Here is a 17,743-nt window from a genome sequence, read left to right as displayed (position 1 = left end):
CAAAGGTAAAGATTACAAGGGACAAAACATTATTACTACCTTTAAGCAAACTTTTAAAACTTCGAACAAATAATTAAGTACTAGACAGTCGCAATTTCTGCCTACCAATTTCCTTACCTTAATTTCGTGGTGGCATGAGAACCAACCTCTCAAGTATGACCGCGTGGGTTCGATTCCAGATCAGGCAAGTATAAATGCAACTTTTCTAAGTTTGTATGTAGTTTCTAAGTATATCTAGGACACCAATGACTGTATTTTGGATGGCACGTTAAACTGTAGAACACGGCTGTTATTGAACATCCTTTGCAGTCGTTACGGGTAGTCAGCAGCCAGTAAGTCTGACACCAGTCCATTGGGTTGTCCAGGTAACTGGGTTGAGGAGCTCAGATAGACAGTCGCTCCTTGTAAACTAAGACAAACACTGGTACTCAGCTGCATCCGGTTAGACTGGAAGCCTAACCCAACATAGTTGCGAAAAGACTCGAGAGATGAAAGTTTCTTACCTGGAGAAGTGGCATAGGGGTCGTGCTGGTACGCCGGCGGCGGCTGGTAGTAGGGCGCGCCCCACTCCCCGCCCGCGTAGTACGCCTCCTGGTAGGGAGCCCCGGCGCCCGCGCCTTTCGGCGACGCGTACCGGCTCGGGGAATCGTGGCCGAATTCATCACTGCCGTACTGTGGAAGAAAGAAAGGAGAGATTAGTTATTGGTTATTGTAAATGAAATAAAATCAAAAATACCATTATTTTCAGCCTACATTGGCCCAATAGAATAAAATAAGGGGGAATGTCATATTTAAAAAGACGGACAAAAAGGAGGAGGATCGACTGCTTTTTTATAAGATAAGGGGCAAATAAGAAGACGGAATGCCTGATGGAAAGCAATGACACCCGTAGCTCCAGAGCCAGCTTTTAAAAAGGTGTACCTATGCTCTTTTCTTGAAGGGGTAAAGTTAAGACTCAATTAGGTTCAGAAAGAGATTGGGGTTAGTTTTTATTTATAAGATATGTGGACAGGAGTATATACTAGTAAATAATGATAAATATACAGAAATATTCAGCTGTATACCAAATTCCTTGGCATATCACTTCAGGTGACTTATTTCCGTTTATTTAAGTTTAATTTTCTTATCAACCAACTTTTCCAAAGTTACTAAAGAAGGAAAGACCATAACTTATTCCTGAAACATTTTAATTCAATTTGAATACAGCAAAATATTTCCTTAACCGGGACTGAATATAGATCAATTCCAATAAGTGCTATTAGTCAGAGTAATCAGCGAATTATTTCGAGCAGTGCTGAGTAAGTGACCACTTACTTATAAAGAGGTATATAGAACAATAGAGTGGCCTCGGTTCGGCCTAATATGTCGAGATATTTAGCAATGTTACCAGATGTGGCGAGGAAAATGTTAGGCTTTCCGTGTTAGGGAGGACAGATTAGAAGGCAATATGTTCCTCTTTCAGAGATTTCTTAATTCTTCTATCTATCTATACATATACATGTATATAAAAATGAAACCCGCTTTCCGTTGTCACGACATAACATGAAAACGGCTTGACCGATTTGGCTGAAAATCAGAGGGGAGGTAACTTAGACCCGGGAGAAGGTTTTAGGATAGTTTTCGTCAACATCCGGCTACGGGACACGGGTGAAACCGCGGGCGAAAGCTAATTCTTCTACATATAAAAACAATTAGAAGTCCTCAGAACGCAACCACTTTATAATTGTGGCAAAATAGCAAGAAAACCAAATGTTTAGGTGTTTTATGTCGAGGAAGCGGGTGACCCATACTTGTGTATGTAAGGAACGTTTACATTATTTTTGTATGACGAGACTACTCGACCACTACTGAGACTTGCATTAATTTTCTCTTGAAATAATACGAAAGCTACATTAGTTTACGAATAAAAACCTAGAAAATACACGAAGCAGACCATTGAAAAACCAACCCAAAAATACAAAATTCTAAAATCTCACGCACACAAACATACAAAACACCAATAAGCATAACCACACACACACGACTAATCTCACAATAATCGCAATTAGACCCAACACGAGCTTTCGACATCTCCCACAAATAAGGCACAGCGCGCACTTGCGTTTCCTATTGTTGATGATGACGCTTATGGTGGTGCGACTATTACGGAGTGGTAGATACGCAACAATGGGGGTGAAAACTGGGTGACTATGGACGCTATGGTAAATGTGAACGAGATGGGTTTTGGTTATGGTATAGGTAGATAATATGTTGATTAATCTTATTAGGCTGTTTACTTAGCTTACGAAAGTGTTATTTTACCGAGCAATGGTGGCATAAACAAGTTTAAAGCAGAATGTTTGAAGCCCTATGCCTTTTTCTCGAGCCCACTGCGTAAGACTTATTCAGTGCACAAGCATTTGTGCAGACAAAGGTGAAATCACTATTCCTTCTCTCTCATAGCCCGAAGGGACGGCACCACCCGAGACAGATCAGGAAATGAAAACAACGATTAAAATATATGTAGTTACAAGATTACCAGCTCTGACATGTGATCCTCTTAGTATGTACCAAATGAAACAGTGATTTCTGTCGACACTTCTATTCCATTTGATCACCATATGGAGGTACCTAGATCTAATCCTGCTCAGCAAAGCTCTTTAATCAAGATAGGACCTTCTTAACAAAGATCATGCGTGCAGTACCGTACACAAGACAATGGTCTTAGACCCGTTGGTAACTGTCCTTAGTTAATTAATAATACATCGGCTAGGCATAATAAGAATGTTGGAACCACGCCACGAGCTCATTACGACTTGAGACTTTCACATTCCCTCAGAGGGTGGAGGATTGTGGGTTTCTTTTTTGAGTAATACTAGTGACTAGCCCCAGCATGCTTTATTATAAATTATGATTCCTACTTAATCCTTCCTTATAAATCCCTCTAAATAATAGTGGTTTTAACCAGCCATGGAAATCCGTTTATTGGGTTTATCGCGAAAAGACGAAAAACGCAGTGGGAGACTTTGTTTATAATATCTGGTGATATAAGACAGAGACTGAATAAAAGACAGAGAACGATTCCAATACAGTTATTACAATTATTCCAATACATTGCTATCGGCCTAGCCTTTTCGTTGAATGTTGGGACCAACTTCTAGTCTAAACTGTTGAGGAGTGCCATTGTCATGGTGTGATTGTCCATCTGACCATCGGGAGATATAAAAGAAACAACTGTGTTACCTTAAAAGGGAAGATGATGACACAAACATTCTAAGAAAATGACTTCAGTTTCGAGGAAAAATCTGTTGTTCTCCAATTGTTAGATAAATTAGGAGTTCTTCGAATTGAATAATGACACTATTAAATTGAAGTGTAAATTGAACCACAATAAAACATTGTAGATGTATCGAAATTATAGGATTACTCATGAATATATAGAAATAGAAAGGCATACAGATCCTGCAAATCGGCTTGAAATGGCAGGAATATTATGAAAAGGACATTTGCAAAAAAGCTAAAATCTTAACACTAGACTTGAGTGCTTGTTGTGGTCTGTACATGTGATCAGAAAGTGTAAAACGCATGCTACAAAGAGTGTGTTAAGTATGAATGTGGAAGAATGGGAAAGCAGAAGTAGACCAAGGCAAAGGTGGATTGATTGCTTGAAAGGGGAAGAAAGAAGAGTGGGTGCTCGTATTACGGCTGACAGAGAGGAATGGAAGCGGACAACATATTACGCCCTCACCAAATCACGTGGGATCAGAGAAAGAAGAAGAATGTTAACACTAGACAATAGAAATTCCTAAAAAAGATACAGATTAACACAAATCAAATTAATATAGCAGTAAGCAAATAAAAATAACCAGTAATAATGTTCTACTTACATCAAAGGATGAACGAGAAAATCAAAAGCAACTGCACGACAGAACATAAGTTGAAGACAATACATCCGCATAACCAACATAACTAGTAAAAATAAACTAATTAATTAACAGTTCAGACGATGAGTCAATGTTAAATCATTGTTCCCACAACGTCGCCCGCTTCCTGCTACGAACGGGTAGGCTGTGGGTTAAGACGTAAGCGATTTATCGAAAGGATATTGACAATTTCAGAAACATCTTCATCTTGAAGACTGAGAGACATGTTAAAATTATAAATTTAAAAAACCCCCGACCCAAAAAAAGCACTCAATTATTATGACAAAAGGCTAAAAACGCTAAACCCTATAAAAAGCAAAAAATAACTTTTAACACTACGTAAGTACCAACTAAAGCATGTCAGACTAAACTAAATTTTGTCGTGTCGGGGGACCGCTCTAATTTATTAGCCTAACGTTAGAAGTAATTATATACTACTACATTACATATACTTCTTATAACTTTTTATACAATTTTGTTTAGATACGTGATTTTTTTTATACGAATGTTGTAATTAGGTAGGTATCATTTGATTTATGTAAGTATTTTAAAGGTAAAAAGCGGTCCCCCGACACGTCAAAATTTAGTTTAGTCTGACATGCTTTAGTTGGTACTTACGTAGTGTTAAAAGTTATTTTTTGCTTTTTATAGGGTTTAGCGTTTTTAGCCTTTTGTCATAATAATTGAGTGCTTTTTTTGGGTCGGGGGTTTTTTAAATTTATAATTTTATTTTATTTCATGCTTTTTGAAGGAGCTCCTTAATTTTTCCTTCTTTCATTTAATTTATTTTTCATCCCACCATCTCGGAAAGAGTAGTTTTACCCTTTGATATCTGAGCGCAAAAGTCGTTTTTATCCTCTATAGCGGCAAAGTGATTTGAATTTAGAACATCGTGTGCAATACTCCATTTGTGACAATCTTGATAAGACTTTTCAAACAAATACATATTAAATAAATAAAATACTGCTTAAAATAATTATTCAATTAATTAAGTATTTTTTATTATTGTTTTTACACAGATTTTTAACGTCGTTTCATTTTTAAAGTGAGTTTTCAAATATGTTAACTTTAATAGGTACATCTTTTTAATTTGATACTCGTATGTGCGCGCCATTTTGTTTTTTTTGCATTTAGTAATTTCCTCGATGAGGTGGGATGAAAAGTTACGTGTTGCACTCGAGTGCAAAGATTTTTCACCTTGTGCTCTTTTGATTCCCTCGCTATCGCTCAGGATTCTAATTATTGAAACACTCGCTACGCTCGTGTTTCAATTTTAGAATCCTTCGCTTGCTCGGTCATCAAAATTGAGCTCGCGGTTAAAAAGCAACTTTGCACTCTTGTATAACAAATAACTATTATTTTAAGATGGGGTCGCTATATGCGATCTCGGCCAAAAGAAGCTGTTTAACAATCCTCATGACAAACTGGCTCTGGGAGAATTGCACAGATTGAGAAACAACAAAGATTAACCTTTGGTCATTCTAGATTTTCAGCAAAAATATAAATCGGTTTATCCGTTTCATTCCGGCATTCCAGGGTTTCATCCACCACGTCCCATTTCCAGCATCAGGTTCTCGTCAATCAGAAACATGAAGAGAACTCGTCAAGACAAATTCAACGAGCCCAAACTCGATGGGTTTACTAAGAGGCAGTTCAGGGTTACGTCTCCTATCTTCATGTCCTAACAGCAGACCAGCTCAGTGGTTCTAGAAGACATTAGTATTTCAAATTTCAGATCCCACATATGCTTGCAAGTAAACTGAGCGTGTAACATTCCTATCACACCTATCAAACGAGCTGATGACCTTGAAGACCTGAACCGATTTCCACCAAACATAGCTAAGAACACTCCCGAATGACATTCCTTTCAAACAAAAAAAACCGCATTACAATCGGATCATCCGTTTGGGAGCTACGATGCCACATACACACACACACACACACACACACACAGACACGTCAAACTTATAACACCCCGTCGTTTTTGCGTCGGGGGTTAAAAAGAAGAAGAAACAGTAAACATTTTATCTAAGCTGTATGTGTTGATATTAGTTGTCCATAATTCGCTAATGATTTTTCTATCTACCTTCAACATGCCTTACATACCATGACTCAGTGGCAGCTTAAGTTTTTTAAACTGAGTGTTTTTATTCCGTAACCAACTTGTTATTGTCCTTTGTACATTCCAATTATCACAGTAGGTACATAAGAAATATTTCGGCTTGCTTATACTGGTGGTCTTCTTCTACTGCCATCAAAGTCAACAAAAATCTTGCAACACGACTTTTCTGTAGTAGAAAAATACCATTTCTCTCAAACGCTACCTCTCATACCCAAACGCTTTCACTTACATCTTGCACCCAATATAATATCAGAACGTAATACATGAAATCATTTTTCATTATAAGCCCGGGAACAGATTTAGAGTAGACTTTAGCCTTAGCGATGTTTTAATGAGTCACCATTCGATTCGGATAATTCGTTCCTAGTGGATGGCTGAGTGCATTGTAGGTAGGAATGATCATATGCTTGTGGTTAAGGAGTTTGTGAAACAGCTGAAATGAATTATATGAAAATAATAAAGTTGTGCACTCGGTAGAAGAGACAAGATTTAAAGTATTTTCAAGTATGATCCCAGGTCAGACAAGTTTCAATGTATCTTTTTCAAAGTTATATGTGCTTGCTTAGTTTGTTTGTATGTACTTTCTAAGTATATCTTAGACACCAATTACTGTGTTTCGGATGGCACGTTAAACTGTAGGTCCCGGCTGTCATTGAACATCCTTGGCAGTCGTTACGGGTAGTCAGAAGCCAGTAAGTCTGACACCAGTCTAACCAAGCGGTATCGGGTTGCCCGGGTAACTGGGTTGAGGAGGTCAGATAGGCAGTCGCTTCTTGTAAAGCAATGGTACTCAGCTGAATCCGGTTAGACTGGAAGCCGACCCCAACATAGTTGGGAAAAGGCTCGGAGGATGATGATGTGCTTGCTTAGTTTAGATATACTTGGACACCAATGACTGAATAAAGGTAAAGAACAACATGATGAGGAATACTGGCCTTTTGGCTGGAGGAAGTCGGATATGAAAAGCTAATCCGCCTTAAGCACACGTGGTGATGAACCTACCTTCTTTGTAAGAAAAGAGACCGGTGCCCAGAAGTAGAAAGGCTGATGATGTTGAATCTAAGAAGATCTTATCCATAAATATCGATCATTTAAATTAACATCCGCCTACAAAAGTCAAAAAACATAGTCCCTAAAACGAAACTTACAAAATAACAAAAGCACGATGATCAGCTATCAAGTCACCGAATGACTTTACTCAAACCGTGCAGATGCCAATTTTTTATCACACTCCTGTGCAGTTTTTTGAAACAATTCTGAAAATCATCGGACCCTAGACGCACACAATGTATAGAAACAAGATGGCGTCGGTATATCACATAACAGAAATCCATTAAGTAATGTCAAAGGTGTCGGGAGGATATAGAATTTCTAAATGGTTTCTAACAAAAAATACTGATTGTAGGATACAAATCCTACAATCAGTATTTTTTGGTTCCTGTTTAAGTTTGAAGTTGGTTGTTTAATGGCGGACCTTAGTTTAATTTCACGAAAGAGTGTGAGACATGCTTGTGTTTATAAATGTTCATACATGTACATTGTCTTTATGTGAGCAAGCCCAGGAGCGCTCGGTACTGGACGAGTCGCTGTGCATGTACATTTACTTACTCACACAAGCTTAGCATATCCGCGTTCGTGAAATAAAATATTTATTATCATGACTTAGAATGTGAATGAAAGCTCCTTGTTTTTAGATTTATTGTATCCTGTTTTATTCTACTTCATTTTATAGACTCATATTTCCTCCATTGATTTTTACACCTTCGATGGATTCTTTATTTTATCAAAATCATTATTGGCATCTTACAACTCTCAAGAACTGATATCAATTACTGTTTTGCAATTTCCTTAAAGTCTTCGATAAATCTTTCAAGTCTTTCATCGACCAAACCAATAATTTCATTACGTAGTATTTACGCAGCGTTGTTTGTGTGTTTGTGACCAGTATAATTGACTGCCACTAAATATACTCTGCGTGGGACGAACCGTGATTATCTAATAGTACTAGAGATAGTACACCCGAGCAATGAGCTACAGTTGATGGACACGGGAGCATGGAAGAAAATATGACTAATTGCTGTTGAAAACATTTAGTTTTTGTCGTTTTCTCATTGCCAAGCTGTAGTGTATTTACATTGTTAATTGGCAGATGTATTACTGGCTAAAGAATCTATTTTATCTACAAATCTGTTGGCAGTAATTACAGAAGAACAGAATAGTATTGAGTCAGAGTACGTTGGACTGGATTTTAAAACTTCGAAGATTGCTCAGGTCTTAGCATATGGATACATATGTATAGTTAAACCTTCAATAAAGGCCAAGGCAGTATAACCACAATTATATTACTATACATATGGAGAAGGCTGCTTGCTGCTAATGAGTTACACGAAGACTTTGACATCATAGCAACTGCTTCTGTCAAAGATACCACGAGAGAAGATTATGTCCACCCAAACTTACCCCACTTTCTTGACTAGTAGTAGCTGGAGGCTGAAGACCATGCTCCTCATTATATCTTCTCCTCGCCCTATGCCTCAACAAGGCCGAGGCATCAGGCTGTCCAAATTGAAACACATGTTCGTCCTTCGCACTAGAAAACACTTTTGAAGCGTTCACATCATAGTCTTTACTTGTAAAGTCAGTACTAACATATTCGGAACGAACACCGTCTAGGATTTCCGAGGACAGCCGAAGACTGTCCGAGGTTTGCCGAAGGTTCACATCAGAGTCACTTCTATAGTTCTCACAGATTTGATTGAATGTGTTGAAGTATTCGGAAGCTAAGTCACGTGGTTCGTAGATGATTTCTGCGATGGGTGGCGGTTCTGCTGGGAGGTATGCTGACTCCATGGTGCTGACATCATGCCTGAGAGCCATCGTGACGTCATGGAATCATTTGAATTTGAATTTCTTGCATTTGTTTGGACGCATCACTTTGGTTTGTTTGAATCACTGTTACTTTTGTTTGTTTTTTATCACTTGTTTTATTTTACTGTTCACTTGTTTTTGAATTAGGTTAATGTGTGTTTAAGTTAAAGCTATAAGTAAAAATAATTCCAAGTTAGAATATCTCATTATGATATTCTCGAGTCGTGCGGATCACTTCAAAACCTAAATAACAACCTTTGTATAACAAACTCAAGTCTTTCTTCACCCTCTTTAACATTCATACATCTCAATCCTCTAAAACCCAAAAATCTATCACAAAACAATTTCCTCTCAAACACAAAAGACACAATAAAAAATCAATTTTCAACATGAGTAAATTTTCGCCAATTACCAACACTTAACCGACCACCCGAAAGAGCTAATCTAACCGCAAAACTGCCGTAGACAAAAAGGACGAAAATGCGAAAAAAAAAATGAAATTATCCACGGTCTGTGATCCCATAGAATTGTATTTAGCACCTTGCATTAAATCCCCTGGGAACGGGAGAGAGACCCAAAAGACCAGTCGGTGAAATTTGACGGAAGAAAGGCCCAGGTAAAGATTCAAAGGGTACGACAATTGTCATATTTTTTGACAAGTGCTTTCAATGTGTCGGTCGGTATGTCAAAGTGGTAAGGTGTGGTCATTGTGATGTCGATTCAATCAATCACCGATTCGCGTAGGCATGGTGATTTTGGCGGGAGTTAAGCTATATTTGTTATTGTTCGATTTTTTTTGTTAAAATAATCAAGGTTAGTATTGTCACATGCGACTATTCCATTGATTGTAGTTTTGGTTTGGTCCTGAAGTTAAATCATAATGTTATGTTGCACAGGTATCAGGTATAATATTGATAATAAATAAACTGTTTTTCTTTCTTCTGTCTACTTATATCAGTTCCTCGATCCTTCTCCTCTGATCTATTAATTGCAATTATTAGTTTTCGCCATCAATTTGACTTCACGCAACCTGACCAAATTCCTCAAATAGGCTTTTAAACAGTGAATCAATTTTTAAAATCAAACTTCTACTTCTTTAAAGTAGTGCCATCAAGCTCGAGAAATAATTTAAGCTCAACATACACTAGTCAACCTCAAAACATCTGCTCGAGAAAAACACTCGATTACTCAAAAACTGAGGTCAGAAACCTTACAAGTGAAACGCATATTTTTTGCCCTCTCCCTGAGAACAATCTCTACGTAATTATTCGCCATATGATATAGTTTTTGTGGATATATCAACAGCTGATTTGATACTGTGTAAGGTTTCGTAATTTTTGAGTGTATTGTGAACTTGTGAGATGACCAGATGACTAGAGTATGGCTTCTTGTTTTGGTCTTGATGATGTTAAACTTTAATTAAACGTACTTATACTAATATTACAAAGCTGAAGTTTGTTAGCTTGAAGTCGCATCTTAACTCAGGTACAATGGCCCTTTATTTTTTCAGTGTTAGATAGCTAAGATGGCCCATTTATTGAAGAAGACTGGTTACTTTTAACTAGGGATGCTCGAATCAGTTCCGAAGGGACGATGACACCACGAATGGCGGAGCTAGTTTAGCTTAAAACTTTATCAAAATCACAAAAATGTTGCGTTACTTTGCAAATACAGTATTGATGTTTAGGCTCCCCGTTTTTAGGCTTAATTTTCGACAAAGTATTATTACAATCTACTTCTACACTTTATAAAATCCATGTTCCTTAGCTTACAACCAGTCCACAAACCTACCACACCATACTAACTAATTACAAAAACACGAGCCACCCACATCACCAACATAGTTGCCTAACCCTAAGCGTGCAAATCTCGCCAGCTAACCCGTCGCTGCATGAGCTCGCGGGTGGTCGCCACCGTGGCGGGTAACCTTACACCGCTCGATCAGCTGATTCTCACGTAGTGGGTATGTATGTGCATCCTCTTGTGTGTAATACGGGTTGGTTGTGTTGGGGGGTTAATTGTTTAAGGGTTTCAGAGTTTTTGAAATCAAACAGAGTATTAAGATGTTAAGAAGTTAAGATTCAACACTTTTGGGATCCTACCATGGATATAACCATGGATCATGGTCGTCTGATAATATTCGAATGTAAATAATAATTAGCTTGGTAACAAAGTCTAGAGCCAAACGTGTTTCATAGTCTGTCAAAACATGAGCCAAGATAATGCTATCAAAGTTTGCCTTTTATGACCTGGATTTTTACAACTAAACTCTCAACTTAAAATTCTAAATCTCTTAAGGAAAATTCAAACCTTTGCGAACCAAGTCATTGCAAATTCCTTTTAAAATAATCTAAAGCTATTTTCGCAATTTTTTTTCAGGTTTCATGCTATTTTCTCTGATTTCAGGTTTCTTACATTCACTTTAAACGTACTCAAACTGCAAATTCTCGCCCCTATAAGGTGCCCTAAAAAAAATCTAGAACTTCATAAGCCCCTTACATGAAACACAGCCATACACCACTTCATCTAAACAGACCACGTAACACTTCCAAAAAATGCCCAGAACAGTCTAGAACTAATTCCTTCAAGCATAACTTTCCATTCATTCAACCCTGATGACGTCGCCCACCCCAGGCGTAAGTATTACGTCACAACCCTTCAAAATGTGACCCGCGTCATAGAAATAGGGGGTCGGTTATTTCTGGGAGTTCCATGAATGATACGCGTAAGATTCAGGAGGACCTTGAATGGGAGAATAACTGAGCTACATAGGTTATTTGATTTATAGTTTTGTATTTGAATTTTATTTACTACTTTTTATTTTATAACTTTCCTGTTCCACAAGTCATATGTGATATATACAGCTAAGTGATTTAACTATTGTGTGTGAAGTGGTTAACACTAACACCAACAGTCTTACCCGCTTTCCTAATTAAAAAAAAAATGCCTAAGTGCCCCGGGGATAGTGTACCTTCCTAAAAGTGAAAGGATGTTCCAAATCTGTTTATTAGTTTCAGTATTTAACGTACAATATAAAAATCTCTTTATAATATTAGTTAAGAAGTTAAGATAAACACAATAATCAGATCACTATATCAATCAAAAACCAAATCAGTGACAATTATATTTTAAAGGAGTGTTTACAGATTAAATCAGTCATTCAGGACATGTTAATCAGCTGCTAGATTATCTTAAAAAATAATAACATAATCATACCTTTGGCCAGGTGCAAAATTTTTAGAAAAACTTATTTATTTTGTGTCCAAACTCCAAAGGATCGAATCCAAAGTTCATCAAAACAACAACTGTAATACAGACATTAGTATTGAAAAGAATGCAATAAAAATGCATCGTCCTGGTGTCGAACCTGAGTCCTTGACCTTCTGCGTCTGCTTACCCACCACCTGTCAGCTGCCGTGATGACATTCTCACATGGCACTTGTGTATATTGTTTACTAGGAATATTGGAACGACTCCGATGTTAATATACTATGTTTTAAGCTCATCAAAATCTGATTATCTATTTATAGAATTTGGCAACTTTAATTATGCCTATTTTGATTTAAGCATTTGTACGTACAGGGGCCCGATTCTGCTAAGTGAATAATGTCAAAGTTGAATAGAAATTGAATCGCAATAGCAATTTTAACCATATCGGGCATTCTGCTACTAATAAAAAACCAATCGTAATTGAGTCGTGATTGGATCTCAGTCGGATGTGAATCGTATGTCGCTTGAGTAAAATAGCAGAATAGCGCCCCAGATATTGTCGACATGCTTTGCTTGTCCAAAGTTGGCTACTATTGACTTCAAAGTAGTCTCGTAAAAATTAAGAAATTTTGATGCATTGCATAAGACGATGCATTTTTTATGCATTGTTACAGTTGTTGTTTTGATGAACTTTGGATTCGATCCTTTGGAGCTTGGACACAAAAAAAAAAACAAGATTTTGTATGTTCCTGCACCTGTCCAAAGGTATGATAATGTTGTTTTGTTTTTAGGTAAATAAATCTACTGTGTATGAGTGGGGCGTCAAATGGCCAACTATAGAACTTGAACTGTATGGTCGAAGACCTCACACGCGTCTGAAACTTAAGACTACAATAGTCGCCTGAATGGCTTTCCTTACAATATATTTTTACATCTTCTTCTTCCTCCTGCCCTGTTCCCAATTTTATTTGGGGTCGGCGCAATATGTCATCCTCTTCCATTCTCCCATGTCACTCGTCATACTGACACTCACTCCCTTCCTATTCATGTCATCTTTCAGGCAATCCATCCATCTTTTCTTAGGTCTTCCTCTTCCTCTCCATCCATCTACATTCATACTTAGCGTACACTTTGTTGCATGCGAATCATCTCTCCTCATTACATGCCCATACCATGACAAAACATATTTTTACATCTATCTACCGAATAATTCACGTTACGTTTCTTACAATTTCGAATTCAACTAAAACAATATTTATTTGTACCGCCTACCTCATTAAACGTTATTACAGGTTTTTTTAAACTGTCTGGCACCGTATAATTTTATTATTTCAATGGGAGCTACTGAAGGGGTGTGTGTTCCATAAGTATGGGGTACATGGTGTGACGTGGACTTCCACGGAAGGTTAGGTTGACACTGACGTGTCTTGTTCATATTCGAAGGGTTGAATATTTTAGAAAAATATAAAACTGTATAAGAAAGGGGATTTAAATAATTTAAAAGGATGTAAATATCATCACGACCTCGATGGCGCAATGGTCATCATGCCGGACCGCCGAACCTGAGGTCCCGGGTTCGATTCCCGGTTCGGTCGACATTTGTGTGATGAGCATGCTTGTTGGCCGTGGTCTGGGTGTTATGATATGTATTTATAAATATGTATATATGTAGCTATATGTAGTTTATCAGTTGTGTTAGCACCCATAACACAAGTTAATAAATAACTTACCATGGGGTTAACCGACCGTGTGTGAAAAAGGTGTCCCGACATTATTATAATATTAAAAAAAAAAAATATCTGGTCCTGGTTAAAGATAGATAAATGTTTACAGAAGGGTGAAAAGAAGTGTTTTGGTGTATTTACAAATATTTTATTTGGGTCCTTCAAATTAAAATTACATCGCCTTCCATCTATTGTATTTATATTAAGAAGCCAATCCATACTAAATACTATAAAGCATAATATTTTTTTAAACACGCTAATCTCGGAAAATAGTGGAGCGATTCGAAAAATTCCATGAATGTTAGATAGCCCATTTAACAAGGAAGGCTAGAGGCTTTCTGCCATATTTCCTGCTATTTACCATAGGTCACTTGTGAAACTGCTGGAGATAAGTAGTAAAAAAATATATGTCTATGTAATCTTCCTACCAATATGTGACCCAACTTTCCAACCCAGTAATCCTTGGAACTATATTTAAGTTAAAACCTTTCAGTGTCCAAATACCGTCTTAATGCACTAATTAGCCGCCATTACAGCACATTGAGAGCACACCTGTTGCATTCGTACAAAGGGAGATTGCTCCAACTTGACCGGTCTGGTCTTTTTAGTACTAATTGTAAGGGAACGTGCGTATTGAATGGGGTGTTTTGGCCTCATTTTGAAATTGGGAGCTTTTTTTTTGGAAATAGTATAAAGGTATGATTTTACTCTTCAGCATTTACTGAGAACGATATTTTTGGAACGTGTACCAAAAGCGTGGTTTGGAGATTCCGTAGCCAAAGGGTAAAAATAAATATTTTGAGAGGCTCCTCTTCTATGATTTTTGGGGCGTTTTAATCTATACTAATATTATAAAGCTGAAGAGTTTGTTTGTTTGTTTGAACGCGCTAATCTCAGGAACTATTGGTCCGATTTGAACAATTCTTTCAGTGTTAGATAGCCCATTTATCGAGGAAGGCTATAGGCTACTTTTTATCCGGGTTCGTGCAGAGGTTCCCACGGGATGCGGGTGAAACCACTGGCAGAAGCTAGTAGATAATAGGCAGGGAACCCTTCACTTGGCCGAATTTTTCAAGACATTGAAAATCATGTCATATTTTCAAGACATAATGAAGGTTCGATTATACAACTCATGTCTTATATTTTTAATACTCTTTATTCATCGCCAACCCAGATATTTCTGTACCAAGGGAACGTGTCCCAAAGAAAGTTTTTTTCTTCGTTTTTTTTTCGAATATTTTCTTCCAAGCTACATAGCTTCGACCGTTACTCGTATTCGAACGAACAACACCTGCCTACAAGCGGACCGGTCGGCGCGGGCGCACCTAACTTTACGATTATTTTGACCCGCTTACAAAGCATTTTTGGGTGCTTTTCTAAAATCGAGATGTACTTTGATATATTATATTAAAGGTTAGATTATAAATTTTTCTAATTGAAATTATATTCTTTTAATTAAAATTTTCAGTATCTTTTTAAATGATCTTGTAAATAATGTATCTTATTTCTTCATTATTCCTGCACATAATCTCTCTGTTTTCAGTGTGTCAAAATGTATTTATGTGTGCAATAAAGAATAAGACATTACATTTACAATCCAAGCTTTTCCCTAACTGCCCAAAATGACAACTTTACAAACTTACAAAGCAATTAAAATGATCACTAGCATAATCTACCAAACAAAACTACTTAACTAACTATTCTTACAATAACAAGACAGCACCCTTTAACACGTACCAATCGATAGCACATAACCATTGAACCTACTACGCATCACTTGACATAATTACTATCTACCAAGCGTTCTCCTATCGTGAGGTACTGCGCATAAAATCACGCGTGCGTTTGCGCAGACCGCGCGCCGCCCGGTGACGTCGCACGGATGTGCTGCAGAACTAGGGCTGCCTATCGAAATTTCGCCAAACCCGGTCAAACGTTCAACATTTGACGTAAATCGCATTTTTTTCCAGGATTTTTTTTAAAAAAACAAGACCTAATTTTTTTATATATTTACTACTAGCTTCCGCCCGCGGCTTCGCCCGCATAGATTTCGGTTATATCGCGTTTCCAAGAGAATTCTTCAAAAGTCCGGGATAAAAACTAACCTATGTTCTTTCTCAAGGTCAACTCTATCTCTGTACCAAATTTTCAGCGGTTTAGACGTGAAAGCGTAACAGATAGATAGAGTTACTTTCGCATTTATAATATTAGTAGGGATTACCATATACTTAAATTCAATGAGGTACTTTCTTACATGAAATGTGTCCGGATGTTTCCCCGGACACTTCTTGAAACCCCGGAAGGCCTCCAAACGCGGACAAATCCGGTGAAACTCGGACTAATGGCAGCCCTATACATCATCCTCTGAGCCGTTTTCCCAACTATGTTGGGGTGGGCTTCCAGTATAACCGGATGTAGCTGGGTATCAGTGCTTTAAAAAGAGCGAATGCCCATCTGACCCCCTCAAGCTAGTTACCCGGGCAACCCAATACCCCTTGGTTAGACTGGTGTCAGACTTACTGGCTTCTGAATACCCGTAACGACTGCCAATGATGTTCTATGACAGCCGGGACCTACAGTTAAACGTGATGATGGCATGACGGCAGCCCTATACAGAACTATTATAATGTATGTATGGTGATACAGTCTGATAGATGGTTGCAAATAGGTCGGTGGCTTGTACAATCTAGTTTGAGATGTTCTAGGAAGTTTTGTGTGTTGATTTATTTAAGAGACTGGTTTTGATTAAATGTTGTTGGATTAGGCTATTAATTTACATTTGACAAGTCATTTAATATGTAAAGTATGAGGAAGAAAAAAGTTTTGTAACCTTAAAGGCTCCAAAACGACTGAACCGTATGGATAAATTCTTTCAAAGCTGGGATGTTACACTATCCCTGGAAGACATGGACTATATTTTAACCAGGCACGGGAATCAGTTCCCTTAGGACGCTGTTGAAACCCCGGGAGAAACAGCTAGTACAAGTAACTTTCAGACGGTAGTATCCGTACTAATATTATAAATGCGAAAGTTACTCTGTCAGTCTGTCTGTTACGCTGTCAGGTCTAAACCACTGAACTGATTTTAATAAAATTTAGTACAGTGATAGAGTTGACCTTGTGAATGAACATAGGAGTTTTTATCCCGAGCTTTTGAAGAATTCTCTTGGAAACGCGATATAACCGAACTCTTCGCGGGCGCAGCCGCGGGCGGAAGCTAGAAGACTATATTTTATCCGGGCACGAGAAACAGCAGCAGCAGATAGTTTTCTGACATAAGCCTCATAGAACAATTATGTATGAAGAAGTTACCGTCGATAATCAAAACGAATGGTTCCTCATTCATATGACCAGCACACAAGACACCCGAGCAAAACAAACTAGCGAATTCTTTCCACACAAAAGACTATTTGTTTTTACAGTGTTGTGAGTTAGCACTCATCGGAGTGTCAGATTCGAGTCCCGGTAACGTGACACGAGGGTACTTCTTTTAGCTTTCACGTCCGGTTCAAGTTTATTGATTGTAGCGTTATTTCTCCCTTCTTTCTTTATATTATAAACGGGAGGCGTGAGAATTTTGTGAGATGGTAATATTACCTGTAAGGTCTTTATGAATGTCAAAAGGTAATTTAATAGATCTATGGTGCAAGTTGGGAAGGCATTATGCAACTAACATTTGAAGTTAAGAATCGTTAAAGTTTTTTTATAGGTGACAAATCATGGAATATTCTATAAGTACGCTTAACCGTTTTATAAGCAGGCTTCTAATGCACTTTCATCATCAGCTTTTTTTATTGCCTGCTGCTAGTTCCAGTAGTAATAACCATGCTCACTGAAGAGGCGATTTCAGACTTACAAAGACCTTGGTGTCCAAAATATACTTAGAAAAGTTACATTGGTACTTGCCTGACCTGGAG

At 37.7% G+C, this 17,743-nt stretch overlaps 1 protein-coding gene across 11 annotated transcripts in view; it reads right to left on the bottom strand.

The window, feature by feature from the left end:
* The window catches only part of LOC124643566 (protein daughterless), a 133,171-nt gene that overhangs the window by 22,688 nt on the left and 92,740 nt on the right, over positions 1-17,743 (bottom strand). For 6 of the 11 annotated variants that reach the window (XM_047182582.1, XM_047182581.1, XM_047182585.1 and 3 more), the window contains exons 2-3: positions 8,485-9,062; positions 504-672 (exon numbers count right to left, since the gene is read on the bottom strand). In XM_047182582.1, coding sequence (XP_047038538.1) covers positions 504-672; positions 8,485-8,901 — 586 coding nt within the window. In that variant the 5' untranslated portion in view covers positions 8,902-9,062. The remainder of the gene's footprint in view (positions 1-503; positions 673-8,484; positions 9,063-17,743) is intronic. The other 5 variants (XM_047182587.1, XM_047182588.1, XM_047182589.1 and 2 more) reach the window with 1 other exon arrangement.

Source organism: Helicoverpa zea, chromosome 27, assembly GCF_022581195.2.
Source record: "Helicoverpa zea isolate HzStark_Cry1AcR chromosome 27, ilHelZeax1.1, whole genome shotgun sequence".
In the NCBI taxonomy this organism is placed as follows: Eukaryota; Metazoa; Arthropoda; class Insecta; order Lepidoptera; family Noctuidae; genus Helicoverpa; species Helicoverpa zea.
This window is presented reverse-complemented; position numbering and strand designations above follow the sequence as displayed.